Genomic DNA, 11,624 nt, shown 5'->3' with positions numbered 1-11,624 from the left:
TTTGCCCTTAGTGTCATAATAGTTTCAAACTTAATACCTGACACTGTAGGTAATAATGATATTCTTGGTGCTTTTGATTTCTAATCAAAGCGAGCGACTCGACGATCCAGCGTGATAAAGCCAATTAGGCTGCGATATTCCCAACCCCGGGTCTTGTGGTCTAGTGGTATGATTCTCGCTTAGGGCTTACCCTAATGCAAAATGTTTGCGAGAGGCCCCGCGTTCGAGTCGCGGCAAGACCCAACACTGGCTTAGTAGCTTCTTTCTTTTTTTCTTTTTTTCTTTTTTTCTTTTTTTCTTTTTTCTTGTTTCTCCCTTTTTCCTTTTGGGTGAGAGAGAGGATTAGGTCAGGGTTTTGCATAAGATTGTAATCCATAAATCGTAGTTAAGGGGAGCTCTTAAAATGTTGACGATTGAGGGCAATATCAATTCCATCAACTTCAAGTTTACACCGTAGTTCTCTTCTATTCGAATGGATCGGCCAGAGATTGGACCTTCCCAGACGGCCAGCGGAATCCCGTCCGGTGTCTCGAACTGGGGCTAACTAACTCTCCCAACCCGATGCATCGCAGTGGCGATCAACATGTGGACGTACTACTGTACATGCCTGCCAACTTCTCTGAGAGATTGACCGCTGGTAGCTTCTTGTATCCACCGTCTAAACAGTTACTGGCAGTGAAAGTTTGGCTACAGGAATTTTGTCCGAGCCCCGCATTCTCGGAAGCCATGGCTGTTCGGCTGGGCGGTTGACTTCCATGAGAGAAAGTCAATCCTTAGCGTTTTGAACCCCATTCTCGGTCAAAGCGAACTTTGATCCCATACTTCGATGCACTAGGCAGGTTTGCTGGTAATGAATTCGGCATCGAATTGCCCATGCACCCTAAATCCTTAGTGGTTGTTCAGAAAATCTTTTCCATCTTTCACTGCGGCGGTCAGAAGCGAAGGAAGCCCGTTAAGCCAGTTGTCCGTGATTGAGGGAAGTTGACTCCAGCCGCTTTTTCAACTCTAACGCCATCATTTGGCCCATGCGCACTCTGTATGTACGGAGAACGCAGAAGGTTCTGCATCAGTTCATGCCGTCCTGACTTCCTAACCGGGGAGAAGAAGAGTCTCTTTGAACTGCGTCTCCAGAAAAAAGAAAATCCAACGCCCAATCCAAAGGCATCTGGCACGGCAACTCGACTCAGCGCTTAGCGTGTTGGATCCATGGGGGCCTCCCGAACGAAACTCGAGTTTCGTTAGTGGCAATCAATCGCATTTGAGTCCAAGCCATTGAAAGTTGCACCTTAACGTAGGCAAGACGATCGAAAATGAACAACAAATATCAAGGTCAGCCACTCGAGCTAAATGGATGGACCTTGCACATCAATTAGTCAAATGATGGATTGACTCTATGACTTCGTTATCGTGAAATCAAACCCTAAACCTCTTGGAGGAGAGCTGGCGAGACCCTCGAAGAGTGCTAGCAATGGGACCAGGGGTGGTGGCTGCAAGGGTGGCTGCAAGGGCGCTTTTTGACGGTGCTTGGAAACCGAAGTCAACGCTAGGGCCGTCGGTGATTTCCAAGCAGCCAGAGGGAGCCGGCTTGCCTTAAGAAACCCCCTGCTCGCCCCGACGTCGCTGCCGAGCCCTCTCTTCTTCCTCTCAGACAGCAGGAGAGAAGACATCGAATTCTTGGACATCCGGACCGCCAACCATCTTCGCAAACTGAGCCAGATTTTTATTCATATCATTAACCCCGGAAGATGGATAACTATAAGACTTCCAACACCACCCGCAGAGTCCACAAAAATCCGCGTGTCCCCCTTTCTTGCGGGCCCTGCAGGGCGAGGAAGTAAGTATTCACCAACCGCCTGGGCAAAGCGGGCCATGTAAATGAGTTGATGCATGGTTGTTAACAAAGCCATCGGAGGTTAGACTTAAGTGCAACCGGCAGCAACCATGCCATAACTGCGTTTCAAGGGGCCATGATGACCTATGCGTATTCGCCAATGGCAAAACCCCAAGGTCCAATGCCATGCAGACTCAGGGGATGGAGTGTCGCCTGCATCGCTTGGAAGAGCTAGTCGCCTCCTTTACCGCTGAACCTGGGCTGGCTTCACAGCTGCCGAATGGCACCAAGCCTATCGACGTGATTAAGACGTCTTTGGACGATGATTCGAGCCAGGAGGGTTCCATTCCGGAGCTTGGAACCATGGAGGAGAAGACACCCTATAGAGGGAGCACCAATTGGCAAGACGTTCTCCAAGAAGTAAGTGTTTGACCATGCTCATATCTCAGATTCTTTCGGAAAAGGATTGGGTTCTCAGTGCGGCTGAGATAAATTCTAGATCGTCGCGCTCAAAAACACCTGGAATCAATTCAAATTCGATATGGAAGCGGACGAGTTGGACCAGGCTTTTGCACAGGGCCTCTCTACTCATGAGCCAGTTATTTCGGCCGGAAATCCAAGATCACTCGACAAAGCAGAACTGATAGCTTCTCTGCCGCCGAAGCAAACTACTGACCAGTTTGTTAATAAATTTTTCGATCCCAATGACCCTGCCCCTCCCCTACGTAAGAGACATGATTTTCCTTGTTTTTCTCTACTTTTAAAATTTCATTACCCCAAGGAAACCTCTACTAACAAAAACCTTTTCAGTCGTGATACACGAACCGACATTCCGCAAACAAGTATGACCCCTCAATTCCTTGTTAAATATAATCGAGCATATGTATGCTAACCCGTTACAGTATGAGGAACACTGGAGGAATCCTGATAGAACAGATGTGGCTTGGCTCGGACTTTTGTTTTCTATGTTGTGGATGACAGTCCAGTCCGAAATTGAAAGCCCAAAAGATGCAGCTCAGTATATGGGCGTTGGAGAATCCCTTGCTGATCTTTTTCGAACACGGACAGCGCAGTGTCTTATGCATGCGAATATCACACGGAGCGAGCCGCATGTCATAGAGACAATGTGTTTCCAAGCCCTTGCTGAATATATGCGCCGAAAAGATATTGAGTCTGGCGTTTGGATGGCACTTGGTCAGATCGTGCGTGCGGCAATGCGCATGGGCTTCCATCGTGATCCGTCTCACTACCCGAAGGCATTCTCCCCTTTCCAAGGCGAGATGCGGCGACGCATCTGGGCTTTCATCTGTCAGGCTGATCACGTTTGCTCGTTCCATATAGGGTTACCAAGCATGATTTCATCGGCCATCTCTGACACAGCGACGCCATCGAATTTACATGATTGGGAGCTGACTGAGGGTATGGCTAAACTTCCTCCGTCAAGACCAATGTCGGAGGTTACTGGTATCACTTACATGGTGACGAAATCGCAAATTCTCCAAACAGTTGGGAGAATCGGGGAGTTCTTGTACAACACGAAGCAAATGTCATATGACCGCGTTCTTCAGCTTGACCAGGAATTGTTCCAAGTTGTCAGGGACATACCGGAACCGTTTAGAATGACAAATTGGAACGCTGCTGAAACTGAATCTCTCTTCAAGTCCATGCAGAGGGTTCATGTTGGCATTCTATACAGTGAGGGAATGTGCGCTCTTCACCGAAAATATATCAGCGCAGCACGAAAGGATCAGAAGTTTGCATTGTCTCGCCAGAGATGTCTTCAATCCGCAATTACCCTCATTGACCTTCAAACCGGTCTTCAGAGGCTTTTAAAACCTGGCCACCATCTAGAACAGAGCCGATGGTGCCTCGCGCCGGTAGCTAACTCTTCCTTCCGACTTGCAATCATGATTGTTTGTCTGGATCTGCAACAGGATGGAGATGTGCAATCTGAGTCTATCGAAGCCGATGACGTTTTGATTGGTATTAATCGAGCGGACCGGATGAAAAAGGTTGAGGGTGCTTGGGATACTTGGATGAATCTCGGTGATACCACGGCAGAAGGCCAAAAGTTCCATCGAGTATTTGCAGCCGTACTCCAAAAGCTCCGTTCCGAACGAAAAGGCGGTCCATGTGGTGGTTTGCCTCCATCGAAGACGCCTGGTGCATTGGCCTACACCCCTCCGCAAGATTTTTCCCCTGGTATGGGAAGTGAAGGAGCGGGTAGTTCCATTCCAAGTTCCGTTGCATACGCACCTGGGTTCGACGATCATTCTTCGTCGAGCGCATATACCGAGCCCACACCTCCGCCTGTGGGCGCTCCAGAGTTTTACACGGAAGTCCCGGATCTTTTGGACACGGTGCGTGATATATTGAGCTCCACATTGACACCTAATTCCTTAAATCCTTTTCTTTCCTCCTCGCACCCTTGCGTTTCCCTCATTTATTAAAAAAATACTCAGCTGACGAATTTATGGAACAGAATAACTGGGACACTCTGTTCCAAGAGTATGGCTTTGAGAATCCAAATCTACTATACAATCTTGATTACGATCCAATTACAACTCATTCATTTTGATTAGGGTGATCGTTTGGTTGAATTTTATTGTTATTGTTATTGTTGTTATTGTTGTTGTTTTTTTTCTTTTTTTTTTTTTAAAAAAAAAAAAAAAAAAAAAAAAAAAAAAAAATTTCATATGTTCAAATTATGACCGACTCGATCTCTAACTCATAGGTTCTTGAAATTTACAAATTTCAATCGTTACCAACACATCCATTGAGCCTTTTCTCCTCTGCAATCAAAGTTTGACATGTTAACTGCGCATCGTTTCAGAAGCAATCATCTGTTGAGTAACTAAATTCGGATATAATTATCAGTTCAAATACTTGCTCATATCGCTCCCATCAAATTCTTCCGTCGTGAAGCCATTCCCGAGAAAAGCCCAACGGTTCTTACTCCAATACTCTATCTCATAGTCTTCATACTTGGGCTCCTTCAATATATCAAAAAATGCCAATCTACTACCTGGCCACATCACAATATTGCCATCTTTCCGACCTTGTTTAAACCAGCTGCTGCAAGGATCTGCCCAACATGTACGGCGTAGATATACAGACGCATGTTCGCAAAAGTCTTTAACGGCGCTTTCTTTCGGACTGAGGCGCCGGATGTGCTCTTGGCGCATTTTCCGGATTATTTGAAGGAAATGGTTTGTGAGAAGCGTTTGTAGTGACAAGAGGGAGCCCTGTGCGACTGGACTGAATGGACCACTGTACATGAAGTAATTCGGTACGTTGGAAGCACTGACTGAGAGGTAACACTCTGGGGTCTTCTCCCACCGCGTGGCTATGTCAACCTTATCTAGCCCGATTATAGGGAATCGGGGCCGAAACGATGTGTCGAAGCCAGTTGCGCAGATGATAACGTCGACTTCGACCTCCGTGCCATCGGCTTTTAGGAACCCCTTTGGCGTGATCCCCCCGATTGGATCCGTATAGCAAGTTGTTTTTTCACCGACAAGGGCCTCAAGATACCCGTTTCCTGGTGTGGGCCGTCGGCACCCGACGTTGAAGTCCTTCGGTATTATTTTTTCCTTGAGATATTCGTTATCCCCTAGTTTGGTTGTCATTTCCTTGTAAGAAAACTACATATAAGAAAGGAGGGGGAAGTTAGAAACCGCTTGGGCGAAACGACCATAATAATGTACAGTAAAATGTGCAGTACATGTACTGTACTTACTGCATTGGCCTCGTCGGATTCCTTACTGTTCCTCAGCGCAAACCGGAATCGCACGTTTAGCTCATGCTCGATCATTTTTCGATATACCCTATACTTCTCAGGATCCCTCCTCCACTCCTCCTTTTGCTCTTCGCTATCTAAAAGCGCCATTGGTCAGAAGTTGCAATAGACTTTTTGAAGAATGGAAACAATGTTCTAAGGCTAACAAACATTGAAAGTTTCCTCCATCTGGCCCAGCAAATTTTTGCGCAAATCCAGCTGTGATCCACATCGGGTTTCTCACCCATGTATATAATCGAGAGGCGTCCTTGTAAACTGCTGCAACAGCTTGAACTCCGGAACTACCTGATCCAATGACCGCTACTCTTTTTCCTTTCAAATCGAGACCTTCCTCGTATTTGGCTGTGTGGAAAAGCCGGCCCTCGAAGGACATCAATCCGGGAATATCGGGCCATTTCCAGTTACTGTACTCCAAGTCAATGAAGTTTCAAGTGACAGTTAATAAAACCATGCAGGATCCGCAACGTACTTGAGAAACCCGTTTCCATTCAGCAAAACCTCACACTCGTCATCCCACACTCTTGACACCTTCCCATCCTCCCCACTTTCCTCCACACGCACCACCCATTTTGACCTCTCTTCCCTCCACTCCGCTCGAGTAACCCGGGCCCGCAAACGGATATACCTCATCATATCCTCCTCGTCCACAATATCCCTCAAATATTTCCAAATCTCCCGCGCGGGGCTATAATAGTGCGTCCAGTTCGGGTTGGGCCGCCAACCAAACTGGTAACTGGCACTTGGCACATCGCACGCACACCCGGGATATCGATTCTCCAACCACGTCCCTCCCACGTCATGGTTCTTCTCGTAGCAGACGAACTGGACGTCGTCGGGGTGTTGGAACTCGCGTATGGCGTGGTGCAGGAAGTCGATGCCCGCCGCTCCGGCTCCGATCATGATTATCCGGAATGGCTGCTTGCCTGGAGGCGGCTCGTTGATCATGTTGTCGGAAATGCGATACCCGCTGCTTGATGTTATGTCCCAGTCTTCACTGAACATCGGCCTGTTGATGGAGGCGGGATGCTCGATGTCGGGATTGTTGCTTCCTAGAACCAGTGGTTTGGCGGCACTGGGACTTCTAGTCGCAGTCGCATTAGTTGTATGGGTAGGCATGGCTAAATGTGCTGGTATCAAACAAATCTAACGATAGGATAGCTGGGAGGCCTAGTTTCCACCGGGTTTCTTTCAAAGCACGGTCTGAGGTGAATTCTCTATCTCAGTAACATATATCCCAACGTTTCCGGGGCAATCAGATATCCTTAGATACTACTGGCGGATAGAAGAGAGGTAAGTCGAATGGTTTTTGCCGGGCGATTGCCATATCGTTCGGACGATAGACACGAGCTGTATTCTCGCATCCTTCTCTCCCTCCTTTGTACGCCCAGTCCCATTCTAAAAATGAGGGAGTGCGGGGAAGTTGAGTGGTGACCTGCCAACCCCGCGTTCGATGGCGGATGTTGGTCTCGGCTTCTGCAGAGGATTCAAGCTGGAAAGCCAAGTCGAGTCGTTGTTGGTGAGACGAACGAACGAACGAAAGTTGAGCCCTTAGCCCTAACCCTAACTAGATAAGTATTCCACGAAGGCTCAGGAATACTAGTTAGTAGTCTACCTGCCATAAAAACATGGGAATCAAGGATAATTGCTTCTGAAGCAAGATCAGGCAACCAGATGCATCACGAAGCTGGAGTGGTTGTATTATAATACAGTATATCTCTTTAACACAAAAAAATATAGCTTTTGTCGGACCTCCTGGCTGTTTTAAGACGTCAATGAATTTTATCAATCAACAAATAAAACAGTTAAATGAACACTGCGAGAGCGCTACAACTTTGCAGCCGTGATTCCAGCGTACTCAAGTCAGAAGCCCCTTTCCAACACCCTATCTCAAATCTCGTCTTTCACGCCATCCTCCATATCCTTCGAATACGGAATGATGCCTTGCTCAGTCAAAGCCAAGATTCGTTTTTCTCCGGCTGCCCACGCTCATCTTTTGATATAGTCGTTCGCCTTGACTCTCATGGGGCCTCCCACTGACAAACGAAAGTCCGAACAGCAACTAGCATCCCCAAGAGCAGCTGTGAGCAGTGGGCAGTGGGCAGTGGGCACTTCATTCATCCATCCTTGTAGGCGCGCTGGAGCAGCCAGCTTCCACAGATGTCACGAATCGCAACGTCGCCGCCGCCACCGGCCGCGACAACTATTTGCCGGTCTTGCCGGTTGAAGGCGAGTTAGAGGTATCATACTTCTTCGCGCCATGCACATTTTACCTGCCGTTAGGCAGGCTACAAGGGCCATTGTTATGAGCCGAGCCCGATAGAGTCAGTCGACTCTTTGGCGTCAGAATGTAGAATTATTTATTGTCTATATAGTTATATATATATATATATATATATATATATATATATATTATAATCGATATCAAGCACGGTTGGATCCGCCAAACACCATCGCTAAAACACCAATCCAAAACGTAAATTGCCGGTGTGTCGGTAGAGTTTCAATACTCGGGAGCTTCGTGTTTCGTGTTGTCGTCGTCGGCTCGATGGAAAGAGGGGCTATTACCGAAAGCCGGTAATTTATCCGTGTACAGTGCAATACTAGTATATTACCTCGGCAATACATACCGAGTTTGTCAATATAACATTTGGGAGGGGGGGGGGGGGCAGGGAGTAGTTGACAAAGAGGGTGGGACATTTCGAGATCGTTGCGGCTTTGTTATAAAGATATGTATATATATTACAGGATAACATGGGGAGAAATTGAGAAAAAGAGAGAAATAAATACCCAGTAACAGGTTTAGGCTGTCAACGCGAGCGAACACAAGGTTTGGTTTGTTGTTGCTCATAGATTTGGTATGACCCAGCGAGGCTGTCTCTTCTCTCGGAAAGCAGCAAGCCCTGTAATTCAAGGCCATCCGTTAGCTTAAGGCCCGGTAATCGTAGTGGGCATTCTCCTTGAATACTAAATCTGGAAACTCGAACTAAACTCCCAAAAAAAAAAAAAAAAAAAAAAAAAAAAAAAAGATTGAAACTTACCTTCACGCAAATTCTGACCCTCGAACAGATTCCTCGAATATCTCTCGGACGTGTTGCGGACGGCCTTCGACACATCGCCAACCTCCCACGCCTCTCTCAGCCCAGCCCGAGTGACGATCACCGCATCCGGACTCAGCTGTGAAATCTCCCTCGCCAACGCGAGCGCCTCTCCCATCAGCGACTCGTGCGTTTTCGAAATCCGATTCACCAGGTGCCACGCCCTAGCCTCCTCGGCAGATATGGCTCTGCCGGTCAGTGCGATCTCTGACGCAACTTGCAGCCCGGCAATATGTGTAATGCGAGGCAGGCCGCCTGCGGCCGCATATATGCCCCGTTTTGCCTCTGGTAGAGCAAATTGTGCTTTCGGGGAGGCAATTACCAAATCGCTAAGATGCAGAAGCAGCAACAGCAGCAGTTAGTTAGTTGGTCAGTCAGTCAGTCAATATACAAAAATTTGTAAAAATAGACTAGCGGTGAACCGCGAAAAATGTTTTTTTTTATAAAAAAAAAAAAAAAAAAAACATCCAACGAAAACGATTGTACCAACCAATTCAGACATATCTCGAAACCACCCCCGAACGCGAACCCGTTCACGGCCGCGATTACGGGCTTTCTCCCCTTTCGCTGGCTCAGGCCGGCAAACCCGGACGGAGGGTGGACTCTCAGGGTGGGCGGTTGCTGCTGCGCTGGCAGGATTTTGCCCTCATCATTCCTCTCGGTCTCGATCTCGAGCAGATCCTGCCCGGCGCAGAACGCCTTGTCGCCGGCACCGGTCACGATGCCGACTTGCAAAGTGTGTTCGTCGTCGAACCATGTCCAGAGCGCGTGGAAATCCCAGTGTCCCTGGTAATGGATCGCGTTCATGTGCCTGGCACGGTTAATGGTGACCAGAAGCACACCTGGTGTTGGGTACGACAGGAGATATATTGAGGATTGAGGAGGAGGGGTGGTGAATGGAGAAGTCATATTTTTGGATGATTTTTGGTTGTTTGTTCGAATTTAGGTGAGTACTGGTATCCCCTCGTCTGGGGGCGAGGCAACAATTAGCGTATTTTTTAGCGTGTACATTAGTGTATTAAATACGCGAAAACTACTGGATTATATGAGAGATCGGCTGTATTGGCGTGTTTAAGTGTAATTTATGTAATCTATTTGAAATAGCCCTAATTAATATCATGAGAATGGAACTCCTTCCAACACCCTCTTTTCAAGCAAAGAGGAATATTATTACATGCTTCACAATCATATCATGTCCTTGGAGCTCTTCCTTTATTCTCCCCTGCTACCTTTCTTTTGTACTGACATCAGGCATAAGTTTGAGTATATGGCAAGAAGATTCAATGTTGATTTAAATCTGAATTTGATCAAATAGTGGGTAGAGGATTTGAGTATTGAAAGAGTTGAAGATAGAGCTGTTGACAGAACTGCACATGAGATAGAGTAATAGTGCCTGAGTCAGTAGTAACCAGTCAATGAAGAATATAAGCATTGACAATAGCATGGTCAATAATTCACTACAGAATTGCCAATCAGATCTGATTAGTAAGCATATGAGTTTCATAGAAAGCTTTATACTGATTTGCTAGATCAATACCATTCATGTAATGATTGTAATCATCAATAATGATAGAAATTTTCACAGCCTTTCATTAATTTTCCTATGTTCCTGTTATATTCTTGGCGTCATCCAACACTAAGCATTCCTCCTGTATAACCAACTCTTGCCTGTATTTAACATTACACAAGGACTCGTCATAAGCACTGCTTGCATACGAGTATAATAGAAGAATAATAATAATAATAATAATAAAGCTCAATTCTGAGTGCTTTCTGACATGTTCAACAAAGCTGTCTGATAGATGAATTGTAGACAGTAGTAATACTATATTATTATCTTTTCATTCAAAACAGAGAACCTCATTTTGAGATATTATACATAAAGTATTGAAGAAAATATGAGAGGATAGTTCAGAGTTCTTCATTATTATTATTATTCATTTATTATAGATGTATGTAGTCAGTGATTATGACATCTATCCGAAATACTCCAGGATTTTTTAACTTAAGAATAAGCTAATATACAAAGTCAATTTAATACATGCAATAGCAGAATTCCAGCCCAGAATCAAACAACTATTCAAACTATTCAATTTAAGAAAGAATGTCAAAAGAATGACAACAGATCAATATATTCAATTCAAATGAACACAGCTGAACATCACTGCTGATGAGTATGCAGACTTCAGCCGGTAATTTCAGAGAAAATCCATGCTTGTAAAATAGCAGAATGCTGACAGAGGCATCATAATATAAGATTGAAAGAGAAGAGAAAGCAAAGAAGCTTTTGAGCTCTAGAATATGAGAATTGAAGTATATATACAATGAAAATGATTTAAAATACCGCGGACGCTGCAGTGTTTATGATTTGAAATTGTTCACATGAAACGCGAGAGCCATCTGAATAGAGGATTGGAGATTGAGGATTTGAAAGGAAAGATTTTGAGGGATTTTGAATCAGAAATGATCAGAGAAGCAGAAAGAAAAACAGAAATTGAATTTGAAAAAATATATATATATTGATTGAGAAAAACAGATTGCAAAATAATATCTTGAAAATTCTGTAAAAGACTCAGTCACCTTTTATAATTCCTCTCAATGCAGAGGCTTCATCACTACACAGTCTCATATATCTCATCAGAAATTAAGCAGATGAAATGAAGAAATGAATTTTTTTAATTTCTAAATCTTTTTTTTAAAATTATTGACACATTCTATACTGATTAAAAAGCCATCTGAAGTTTGATGATCAGTGGTCTGCTTCAATTGTGTTTGATAATTCATCATTTGCAATTTTCACATGTTTAAAGCATGCAGTTCTGACACTGCTTTGTCTGCTTTGATTTTCATCTGATTTGCAGATGCACACAGCACAAATAAAATGCAGCATTTTTGGTTA

At 45.2% G+C, this 11,624-nt stretch overlaps 3 protein-coding genes and 1 non-coding gene across 4 annotated transcripts; 2 read left to right on the top strand and 2 right to left on the bottom strand.

Annotated features, from left to right (window-relative positions):
* Window positions 1–149: 149 nt before the first annotated feature.
* On the top strand, window positions 150–242 carry HCAG_09394. Its single transcript has one exon. It is a non-coding gene; the product is annotated as a tRNA-Pro (tRNA).
* A 1,226-nt stretch (window positions 243–1,468) lies between these two features.
* HCAG_00343 (predicted protein) lies at window positions 1,469–4,409 on the top strand (the record flags this gene model as incomplete). The annotated part of the gene is made up of 6 exons (XM_001543247.1): window positions 1,469–1,555; window positions 1,937–2,251; window positions 2,331–2,556; window positions 2,642–2,673; window positions 2,734–4,191; window positions 4,314–4,409. 6 exons carry the CDS (start codon window positions 1,469–1,471, stop codon window positions 4,407–4,409), a joined length of 2,214 nt encoding a protein of 737 aa, XP_001543297.1.
* Window positions 4,410–4,704: 295 nt separating this feature from the next.
* Window positions 4,705–6,746, bottom strand: HCAG_00342 (predicted protein; the record flags this gene model as incomplete). The annotated part of the gene is made up of 4 exons (XM_001543246.1): window positions 4,705–5,475; window positions 5,571–5,707; window positions 5,781–6,034; window positions 6,100–6,746. 4 exons carry the CDS (start codon window positions 6,744–6,746, stop codon window positions 4,705–4,707), a joined length of 1,809 nt encoding a protein of 602 aa, XP_001543296.1.
* A 1,728-nt stretch (window positions 6,747–8,474) lies between these two features.
* HCAG_00341 (conserved hypothetical protein) lies at window positions 8,475–9,634 on the bottom strand (the record flags this gene model as incomplete). Its single annotated transcript, XM_001543245.1, has 3 exons — window positions 8,475–8,530; window positions 8,669–9,054; window positions 9,216–9,634. 3 exons carry the CDS (start codon window positions 9,632–9,634, stop codon window positions 8,475–8,477), a joined length of 861 nt encoding a protein of 286 aa, XP_001543295.1.
* Between the last annotated feature and the right edge of the window lie 1,990 nt (window positions 9,635–11,624).

This window comes from Histoplasma capsulatum, genomic scaffold (assembly GCF_000149585.1).
Source record: "Histoplasma capsulatum NAm1 scaffold_1 genomic scaffold, whole genome shotgun sequence".
NCBI lineage: Eukaryota > Fungi > Ascomycota > Eurotiomycetes > Onygenales > Ajellomycetaceae > Histoplasma > Histoplasma mississippiense.
Note: the sequence above shows the minus strand (reverse complement) of the source record. Positions and strands in the feature narration are given on the sequence as shown.